This window comes from Palaemon carinicauda, chromosome 6 (assembly GCF_036898095.1).
Source record: "Palaemon carinicauda isolate YSFRI2023 chromosome 6, ASM3689809v2, whole genome shotgun sequence".
Taxonomy (NCBI): Eukaryota; Metazoa; Arthropoda; class Malacostraca; order Decapoda; family Palaemonidae; genus Palaemon; species Palaemon carinicauda.
In genome coordinates this window covers 17,292,433-17,303,737 of record NC_090730.1, presented here as the reverse complement: position 1 = coordinate 17,303,737, position 11,305 = coordinate 17,292,433, and the positions used below count along the sequence as shown (strand labels likewise).

Here is an 11,305-nt window from a genome sequence, read left to right as displayed (position 1 = left end):
AACACCCCTTAAGATTCAATGTTATAACTGGTATTGTCATGTTTTATCTCATATAACATGTAGAATTGTTATGATTACCATGCATTATGTTGTCATGTTAATTACAAAATTGGTTTGTAAGAGTAATTTGATAAAATATACCCTGAGCAATTGATTACCTGCAGTTCATTTTTTTCCTGGAGCTCAGAAAATATATATATATTTTTTTTTTGCAGTGGTGCGAGTGTGAAGATGGCTGTAATGCAGATACATGTGGGTGTGGTCAACTTAATTTCCAATGTTGGTATGATCCAGATGGAAGACTTCTATCAACATTTAACTATACTGGTGAGTCTCTCTCTCTCTCTTTCTCTCTCTCTCTCTCTCTCTCTCTCTCTCTCTCTCTCTCTCTCTCTCTCTCTCTCTCTCTCTCTCTCTCTCTCTCTCTCTCATTTATAGCTATTGGTTGTTACAAATTTATTACCATGGTAAAAATACCAACATACAAGTGACTTAATAATTTGTATTACTGTATCCCTTTTACAATTTTCATTCATATGTTGTTTTACGGCTTTACAGATCCACCCATGATATTTGAGTGCAATCGAGCATGTCGTTGCAACAAGCTGTCTTGTAATAACCGAGTTGTTCAACATGGGATTTCTGCTCACATGCAACTGTTCAAAACAGATGGGAAAGGATGGGGAGTTCGCGCATTGAAAACTATTCAAAAGGTTAGTATTCAAAGTTATGAGTGATTGTTTCTTAGAATCCCTCAAATGTTTGTTTTATTATGCTTTGTATGACTGATCACCTTATGAAACAAAAAAACATTTTTAGATAACATGAGAAATTATAATATTATATGACTTGTAAAAATAGTTTTATAGAAAATTTATGATTGGATTGGAAGTTTTTCTTCCTTAGTATAATGAAGAGTTTTATTTGGCACACTATTTTGCATGGTATAATTCCATTGAAGAGTATAAAATACATGGTGCATTATACAGTAGTGATAGAATAATTAGGAATTTTTTTGAGCTGTTTCATTCTTACCTATGAATATCTAACACAATATAGTGTTTGCTTAAAATCTGAGAACCTTTTTTTTTATAGGGTCCTTTTAAGACTTCAAGACACTTTATACATTTTTTAGGAAAGAGCCCTCATACAGGCCTAGTTTTATTCTATCAGCTATGATAGATTGCATTTCATCTTTTGATGTAGATATACAGTACTATATAGTACTCTTGGAAATAAAGTTTATAGTAAATAAGGAGTAACTTGTATGTTGACCTCTTCATAGCGGGTAGAACATATACAGCTCAGCAGGAAGATTGGATCAGCAAACAGGTTATTGTGCCACCATGAGGTTGAGAAATTTTCTAAAATCATCTAAAAAGTTTACAGGTATCACATTCTTTCAACAAGCCGCCCTCAACTTTCAGCGGTATATGATTCCAAGAATTCCAACAAAAATAAAATATTTTGCTGAAGGCTATATTGATATAATTGTTATATTGTTTTGTTTAAAGACTATTGGCAAAGGTAGAAAATGAATGTGAACACTCATCACTTACTAACACTAACTTAGTAAATAACAGTGCAACATTTTTTTTGTTAAAAACTAACAAATTACTTCATCTGTGTGTGTGTATATGTTTGACCCTGAAGAGGAAAGTGAATTCAGAACAGAATTTTATTGATAGAGGGAAGAAAAATTTTCTCTCGTTCTTGTGGTTTTTGTTAAAGTAATGAATATAAGAATATTACCAAGGAGCCATAGAGAATATTACAAATTGAGGGAGGTCATAGGCCTTAATGAAAGACTAAAATATTAATATTAAAAAAAGGGAAGTAGAAATCTTAGCAATGCAGGAGTATTTACAGGTGATTAATACTACTACTAGAGAAAAGATGTTCTCAAGTGAGATAGTCACAGAATGTTTGGTGAAATGTCATGTTTAGAATAAGAGGTTTTTTTTTGATAACTCTTCTTTAAATCTAAAACCCCCCAGAAAATGTGAACCTTGAAAATTAATTCATAGATTCCCCAAAGGTAATTGATACATGCTTACAGATTAAAAGAGGCACAAAGGAGAATTAGAAACTAAATCAACACTTACATTCCCTTGCTTTTTTAAGTATTTCCTTAACTTTTTTTGCAGGGTTCCTATGTGTGCGAATATGTTGGAGAGATTATCACAGACTTGGAAGCTGACCAAAGAGAGGATGACTCATATTTGTTTGATTTGGACAATAGAGTGAGTGCCTGTAATCCTAGTTCATAATGATAAAATGACCACAATGCATGCCCTTTTCATTGATTATGTTGATCAAATATTTACAGCAATTTATTAGTTATTAATAAGGTTAGTTTATTTGTTAAAATGCAGTATGTAATTCCTTATTGAGAATTGAGTTGTACTATAGGCTTTGACAGGGATGGAATTACTGTATTATCTTGATTTCCTTTTGAAGTGTTGAAGTGAAGAAATTTTTGAAATCAAATTCAAATATACTTAGTTTTAACCCATTGCTTATACAATAAATCCCTTTTAATTTGTTATAGGTTATTCTCAGACAAAAATATGATGAAAGGGTAAACAATTAGTGCATATGCACAATATGACCAATCGTGTCTTTACCATCAGACATTTTCATTTTTGTTAAGGTAACGTTTGGCGGTAAAGATTAAAATTTGTATGAATATTGAATTTGTACAGTATTTTTATTTCTATGATCCTCTCCTGATGTTCATATTGCTTCTCCAAAAGCTGAGACTATTGATATTTACCCTTAGAAAAAAAAAAAAAAAAAAATTCCCTCCTTTCTTTCCTCTCAGTTGACACATGCCTCTAGTAAAATAATGACATGCTAGCGGTCAATGCTGACAAGCAAAGTGCCAGGGTCTTTGCTACAGTATTTCAGTTTCTCTGTCTCTATCGGTACAACTTGACGTGCCCCTCTTCCACATTATAAATTTTCTTGTGTTTTAAGTTTTCTTCACCTGGATTTGTTTGTAATTACTGCACAGGGATAGTACTGTGATTTAGATTACAGTTGTGAGGAGAGTGATTGCCTCTGTTCCTCTCAAGTTTTTTATAGTAGGGAGGATGACAAAGGTCTTATTTGACTTACTCTTGTTTAATCTCAGAAGACCATGGTGTCTTCACTTGCAACCAGTAATTATTGTCTTACCTAGCTAGTTGCTAACCCTAACCAGACTTCCTTAGTCATATGTAAGATGATAATGTTCCATTCAGTAAGGGTTCTGAGTGTTCACGGTGCAATAGTGTGTTGAGATCCTCTAGTAGAGCCTTGGCTTCTTTAATTACTTTAGATCCTTTGGCTGCTAAACTCTTGCATTCCCGCATTCCTAGTCACTGTTTTAGACAACTAGATTGAGAGTTAGAAAACAAAGTTGGTAGTTTGTATCCTAATACCCCTCAACTTGTTAAAGTAAACATTCTCTAGCAACCATGTTTTTTCAAGTGTGGAAAGCATTTTATATTGTATGATTTTCTTAGCTGTTTAATGGTATTGGTGAGGTTTCAGCTAAAGCTGATCCTTCTCATCACGTTTCAGTTGGCAACGTGCTTCATTTGCTTGTTAGCTTGGCCACTTGCTCCTCACGGATTAGTGTTAGCTGGGTAATGATAAACACTAATACCATTTTACCAAAATGAGTCTTGCTAGAAAGAAAACCTTAAGATATTGTAGAATTATTTTTATTCAATGAAAGAGTTATTGAAAAGAAAAATTGAAGTATATCCTTTTGTGTAGGACAATTGATATGCAGTAAAAGGAAGAAATGAACAAAAATACAATACATTGCAAGTGCACTCGAGGTGCCATTGCAAAGTCTTTGCCTTAACCCTGCAAGTTCTGAAACTTAACCTGAGCAAGTGAAGAGCAGTTCCCATGCCAGTTATAAATGAATGGGTAGGAGTGCCTTAGGTTTCGATTTATCCTTCCACACAGGAAGATGTGTATGAACAAATCAAAGCTACATTGCAAATATATTGAAATACAGTACCTGTATGCTGTATTCGTTTTAAACCTTATGTTTCTTATTAAAAACTCAACTAATAGGTTGTTAAAGGTGAGTTGTGATAATGTGTTTTTCTCGAAAGTGTTTGGCAACAACTACTTGGAAGTCTATGTATATTTCTCTATTTCTCACTTTTCCATTTTCATAGTGGATATTATTATTAATTATCATCAAATGCTAAGCTACAGTACCTTGATTACAAAGAAGAGATGTTAATTCTTTTATCATTTAGTCAATTACAAAGAATCGATGGTAATTGTTGTATCATTTAGCTGTTAGATCTTCAGGTCGACATGTATGAAACTTATTTAATTGATCGTATTCGTGTCAATTTAATTTCATTCTTTGAGCCTATCATTACTGCTAATGAATTAAAAATTTTGAATGCAAGGTATGAAACCAGGTTTTTGAAAAAAAATAAATGTTGTTTGTGGGTTATAATGCAGGAAGTGTTCTTGAAATACTTTCCTTGGCAGTTTCTGTAATAGAGATTTTAGTGTTACAGACGGATTGTTTTTAGCAGAAAAGGCTATGCTACTTGATTGTGGTGTGATTGATGATGGTAAACCCAGTCCATATTTTCTCTTTGTAACAACCCAATGAGTTTAGTTTTAAGTTATATTATGAATATCTTGTTGAAGCTCAGAAGCCAATAAATTTTCATTCAGGACAATATTTCAGGCCTAACCTTCCCCTTTTACACCCCCTAGCCTAACTAACTCTTGGTAGTAACAGGTAGTACAGTAGTACCTCAGTTTACAAGTAACTTCAATTACAATCAAATCAGTATGCTAGCATGGTAAACACAAATTAGTTTACAAGTATTGTATTGGTCTGCAAGTAAGAATTTCCCTCCATATGAGCATTTTTTGTGGTTAAGTATTACTGAGATTAGCATGCACTGCATAGAAATAAGTCACACAGTACCCATTTGCCGCCCATGCGGGGTGCATAGGCATTTTACCCCATTTCGAGGGTCTCACTTATAAACACAGTTCGTTCCCAGCATGTTGGAACTCTGGTTGTAGATCAGGGGAGACAATATTTCTTTGATATTTTCATGTCTTATTGGATTCCTTGTTTTAGCTTTTACGGAAAGCCCTTGTAGACGACGCAGCAGCATCCCCAGAAATAGGATTTTTCTGTCAACCTTTTTTTTTTTTTTCAAGGGCAATGGGAACCTTTTCAAAAAATTGATACCAAAGTTCCATGGATATTTAGTACCTTGTTCTGTTGAAATAATTTTCTGTAATTGTACATTGCACTAAAAAGAAAAGTGCACATGTGTTGCTGTTATTTGTTTTTAAGTTTATTCATAAATTTTGTAAACTTTGTTTATAGGATAGTGAAACCTTTTGCATCGATGCTCGTGGTTATGGTAATATTGCCCGCTTCATCAACCATTTGTGTGAGCCGAACCTAACTCCTGTGAAAGTCTTCATAGATCATCAGGATCTGACATTCCCAAGAATAGCCTTCTTTGCCAATCGAGATATTGAAGCTGATGAGGAACTAGGGTATGTATTACTTTTAAAGTAGTAATATTTTACCATATATAGATTTAGTGAAACAGTTCCAGAACAAGATTATTAGGATTGGTAAATACAGTATGGTAGGGTAGCACTGGAATTTTTTTTTTTACAGCATTAGCATTTTTTCTATGTTAAAATGTAATGATCTGATTATCCTTATTTCAGGTTTGATTATGGGGAAAAATTCTGGATCATAAAATACAAACATTTTACGTGTACCTGTGGTTCAGAAAAATGTAAGTATTCAAATAAAACCATTTACGAAACTCTTGAAAATTACAATAAAAAGGCGATTCAAAGCTCAAAAAGTTAGTTTATAGATATACTTATAAAAATGTTATCATACAGTACCTGTAATTAAAATTATTTTAGGTATCCAGTGATATTTATTACTGTTTTATAGTGTAGGATACAAGTTATCTGTAAACTGAAATGTTTGGTTGATGTTTTGATTCCTTATACCATTAAGAACTTATCTTAGCTAACACTGTGTGTTACTAAATTATGTGTGCTCATTTATAGTAAGAACTTGAATTTCATGTCCAGAAATTTTCTAAACTTGAATGATATTTCATTTTAGTAAAATTAGTTTTTAATTCATATAATTGACGGAAGCTTGTACAAAGTTTTTTTTATTATTATTGGAAGTATTCCTTTAATACCTAAGTGGTTTGAATACTTTTTACAAAGAATTATGAATTGCCTGGGATTTTATTTATACTAAATAGTAGTCTTCTGTGATGCAGCCAAGTTAAGGTGCCTTTTGAAATCAAGTGTTTGGCAAAGTGTCAGGTGTAACAGTAAATAGTGTTTTAATTCGTTACATTATCATAAAGTAAATTATAATGAAATTTTGTTAATGAACTCCACGTAACAGAGGTGTGAATGGCTTTTGCAGCCTTAATGTATATACTGTAATGACTTGTGTTTTTAGTGTACTTTAACAGTATTTGTGTAGACTTATTTTGATGAATTTATAGGATATTTTATATTGACGATAGTGTTTCCGAACTGCCCAGAAATATTTGTACCATAGGAATACTGGCAAGACAAGGCTTTCAGACACACCTGTAAGACTTTTTGCGCAATAAATTTGTGTACTTTAGACCTCATACATAATGTATTGGATGCTACCATTCGGAAAATTATTTAGTTGATTTTCTTGTTGTAATGCCTGCAAAATGAGGATGTGTAGCATAACATTTGATTTGTTGTAAATTGGGCTGTTTTGATATACTTAGCCCATAAATTACAGTAGGATACCTATGGATAATAATTTCTTCATGCCACATTGGGTGTTTTTAAAGATGCTGTTGCCTGGATGTTATTTTCTTGTTGAAGAGTGTATCTTGGTAATTAAGTACTGTACTTAGAAATTGTAGCTATTAGGACAATTTGATTCTCCAGGTTAAGAATAGAAATATTTTTTTAACAAGTACATATAGTACTTCATATTCCTTACCCCACTTAGTTTTGTGTAGATAGAAATTTTTATCTAATGAGATTCATTGATAAAAAAGTGTCCGTTTGTTCCTACTTGTATACAAAACTTTCGTCCTTTGAAATAGGGAACATGTCTTCAGCGGAGCTGGATCGGCCGTAGAATTCATCAGCCAGGTAGTTAATGAAAGTTGGTGACCTTAGGTAAGGAAGCCCCCACCCCCTCACCTGTCGGAAGTTCTTTGCTTTTGTGTTTGGCCGCAACCAGTATGGACGTATTGTTGTGCCCTTGCCAAACTTTTTCAATTTTCTTTTTCCTACAGGAAGGGAATGTTGGCTGTTGCTTGTTATTATGGGTGTGAAACAAGAAATTCATACAGTAGCTAAAGCTACCTCTCCCACAGTGGCAGATCTCTCCTTCTAAGGAATCATGTGAAGTGGTGGTGAAGTAGAGGACTCCCGGATCCAGTATGCAGTTTCTTTCAGGGCCCCTGGCATTTTCGAGGGAGCTACAGCCAAACCCTTGGATTCGGTCATGTCTGCAGGGTTGGGTGCAAGGAAACCTACCGGGGCCTTTCCGAGGCACCAAACAGGACCAGCCACAACTTTTTCCTAAGATTACTCTGTGTATGCACAGGCCTTTCAAGCTACCTATCCTGGTCCTTCCAATGAGAGGTGCCATTTGAAGAAAGGAATAAGGATACTTGCCAGCAGTTCCCCTTGGCTGGAGCAGAGAGTAGGGGTTACTGGCCTTATGTAGAGGTAGCAGGGATATTAGAGAAACATGAGATCAAGTCTCCTGGCTTCTACAGTCGACTCTTCCTAGTGTAGTCAACTGGGGACTGGAGGTCAGTCATCGACTTCTCCACTGAATGAGTTTATGCATTTAAACAAAGTTCAGGATGGAAACAGTATGTTTTGGTCTGATTTCCATGCTTTTGGCAGATTTTAAGGACATACTTTCAAGTACCCATGCATCAGCCCTTTTGAAAGTAATTCTGCTTCTCTCTCTATAATATGGTGTACCAGTTCAAGACTCTGCTTTGGACTCTGTACTGCTCCTCAGATGTTCACTTGTACTGCTCCTCAGGTGTTCACTTATATGTTCACCTTTATAGCAGCTTGGGCCCACTCACAAGAGATAAGTCTGTTGATAATTAGCTGATCCTTACCTCCTACTTTGGGCAGCGGCTACAGGAGATCGATTTATTACTTTTTGTCACGAGATTGTGATAAACTGGAAAAAGTAATCTCATACCCAAGCAGAGGTTAAAGTATTTGGGCACACTGATAGACTCAGCAGTAACAGGAGTCTTTCCGTCAGACAATTGCATCAGCATACTCAAGGAGGTAGTGCGACCATTTCTTTCCGAGAATGAAGTACCAGCTAAGCGTTAAGAGTCTTTTCAGCCACCACTCCGAGAACTTTCACCATACATTTCTTCAGTGGTAATTGACATATCACGAGTCAGAGTCAAGGGATCTTCGATCCATCCTGTTCCAGTGGGAAAGGAGACTCAGGATGATCTTATTTGTTGTTTGAACAGGGAAAACCTCACCAGGGGAGTTCCACTCTACTCTCTGCCTCCTGCCCTGCAACTGTGCTTAGATGTATTGAAAGACGGATGTGGGCCGCACACCTTAACGACCTAGTTTTATCAAGAATGTTGAGGAAACACTCGGTAGTACAGTATTGTTTACTGTATATCAATACCACTGTAGTGTCTTATATCAAGCAAGGGGGCACGATCCAACACCCACTCTACGAGTTGATTTAGTGGATGCACATTAGGGCGACATTCTACACCAGAGAGTTGTTAGCTAGGTACAAGAGGAATGAACTAGCAGGCATGCACAGTTGCCAGAGAGGTTTCTGGTTCAGTAGGCTTCTCCAGGGATTGAACTGTTTGCCAAGCACTAAAAAGGAACCTCCCCTTGTTTTTGCTCCCCTGTTCCAGATTAATGGGTCATGTTCAAAGTTGCCTTCAAACTCATGGGTGGGATCACCTAGATGCCTACACCTTTGCTATTCACCCTGACCTGTCCATTAATCAACAGAGTGCTGATTACTCCAGGACTTAGGATGGCCCTTGTGGCTCCCAGATGGCCACATGCCGGGTGGTTTCGTGATCTTAGCACTAGTCAAAGTTCAAAGAGAACTACACTAATGGCCCTCACTTTACTGTCAGGTGCAGCTTCAGAGGTACGACCAATCTGTAAGTTACTAGATCTTCACAGTTGCAGTCTTCCAGCATCTAGTGAAAGGCTTTTTGCAAGGCATTGCAGATCTATAGGTGTCTGTGATGGTCCTCTGCTGCTGTCTACCAGAGAAAATTGGCTATCATCTGTGATTGGTTGGAACATGTTATTTTTATTAATAAAATAAATTTTTGAATATACTTACCCGATAATCATGTAGCTGTCAACTCCGTTGCCCGACAGAATTCTATGGAGGGATACGCCAGCTATCACAATACTAGAAGGGGGTGTATTTACCAGCGCCACCTGTGGCCAGGTACTCAAGTACTTCTTGTTGACACCTCCTCAATTATTCCTCGGTCCACTGGTTCTCTATGGGGAGGAAGGGAGGGTCGATTAAATCATGATTATCGGGTAAGTATATTCAAAAATTTATTTTATTAATAAAAATAACATTTTTCAATATTAAACTTACCCGATAATCATGTAGCTGATTCACACCCAGGGGGGTGGGTGAAAACCAGTGTACAAGATTAAAGGATAGCTAAGTATCCCATATTTCATATAATCAGTTATCCACAATAACAATGAAATAATAAGTACCTGGTAAGGAAGTCGACTTGAACCGTTACTCTGCCTTTAATAAGATCGTCTTCCTTACTGAGCGCAGCGTTCCTCTTGGAAGGCTGAATCAACTCAAAGGTGCTAAAGTATACAGGGCTGCAACCCATACTAAAGGACCTCATCACAACCTTTAACCTTGGCGCTTCTCAAGAAAGAATTGACCACCCGCCAAATCAACAAGGATGTGGAAGGCTTCTTAGCCGACCGTACAACCCATAAAAAGTATTCAAGAGAAAGGTTAAAAAGTTATGGGATTATGGGAATGTAGTGGCTGAGCCCTCGCCTACTACTGCATTCGTTGCTACGAATAGACCCAGGGTGTAGCAGTACTCGTAAAGAGACTGGACATCTTTGAGATAGAATGATGCGAACACTGACTTGTTTCTCCAATAGGTTGCATCCATAACACTCTGCAGAGAACGGTTCTGTTTGAAGGCCACTGAAGTAGCCACAGCTCTCACTTCATGTGTCCTTACCTTCAGCAAAGCAAGGTCTTCTTCCTTCAGATGAGAATTTGCTTCTCTAATCAGAAGCCTGATGTAGTAAGAAACTGAGTTCTTAGACATTGGTAGAGAAGGCTTCTTGATAGCACACCATAAGGCTTCTGATTGTCCTCGTAATGGTTTTGACCTTTAGATAGTACTTAAGAGCTCTAACTGGGCAAAGTACTCTCTCCAGTTCGTTCCCCACCATGTTGGACAGGCTTGGGATCTCGAACGACTTAGGCCAAGGACGGGAAGGAAGCTCGTTTTTAGCCAAAAAACCGAGCTGTAAGGAACATGTAGCCGTTTCAGATGTGAAACCTATGTTCCTGCTGAAGGCGTGGATCTCACTTACTCTTTTACCTGTTGCTAAGCACACGAGGAAAAGAGTTTTTTAATGTGAGGTTCTTAAAAGAGGCTGATTGGAGCGGTTCAAATCCTGATGACATTAGGAACCTTAGGACCACGTCTAGATTCCAGCCTGGAGTGGACAACCGACGTTCCTTTGAGGTCTCAAAAGACCTAAGGAGGTCCTGTAGATCTTTGTTGGAGGAAAGATCCAAGCCTCTGTGGCGGAAAACCGCTGCCAACAAACTTCTGTAACCCTTGATCGTAGGAGCTGATAGGGAGCTTACGTTCCTTAGATGTAACAGGAAGTCAGCAATCTGGGTTACATTGGTACTGGTTGAGGAAAACTGCATTGGCCTTGCACCAGCTTCGGAAGACTTCCCATAAAGACTGATAGACTCTGAGAGTGCATGTCGTCCTTGCTCTGGCAATCGCTCTGGCTGCCTCCTTCGAAAAGCCTCTAGCTCTTGAGAGTCTTTCGATAGTCTGAAGGCAGTCAGACGAAGAGCGTGGAGGTTGGGAGTACCTTCTTTACGTGAGGTTGACGCAGAAGGTCCACTCTAGGAGGAAGAGTCCTGGGAACGTCGACCAGCCATTGCAGTACCTCAGTGAAACATTCTCTCGCGGGCCAGAGGGGAGCAACCAAC

General features: G+C 37.3%; 1 protein-coding gene across 7 annotated transcripts in view; it reads left to right on the top strand.

Annotated features, from left to right (window-relative positions):
• Positions 1-7,321, top strand: part of G9a (histone-lysine N-methyltransferase G9a) — a 112,753-nt gene extending 105,432 nt beyond the window's left edge. For all 7 annotated transcript variants that reach the window (XM_068375019.1, XM_068375024.1, XM_068375018.1 and 4 more), the window contains 5 exons: positions 216-327; positions 559-713; positions 2,148-2,243; positions 5,375-5,550; positions 5,731-7,321. In XM_068375019.1, coding sequence (XP_068231120.1) covers positions 216-327; positions 559-713; positions 2,148-2,243; positions 5,375-5,550; positions 5,731-5,878 — 687 coding nt within the window. In that variant the 3' untranslated portion in view covers positions 5,879-7,321. The remainder of the gene's footprint in view (positions 1-215; positions 328-558; positions 714-2,147; positions 2,244-5,374; positions 5,551-5,730) is intronic.
• Positions 7,322-11,305: the final 3,984 nt, after the last annotated feature.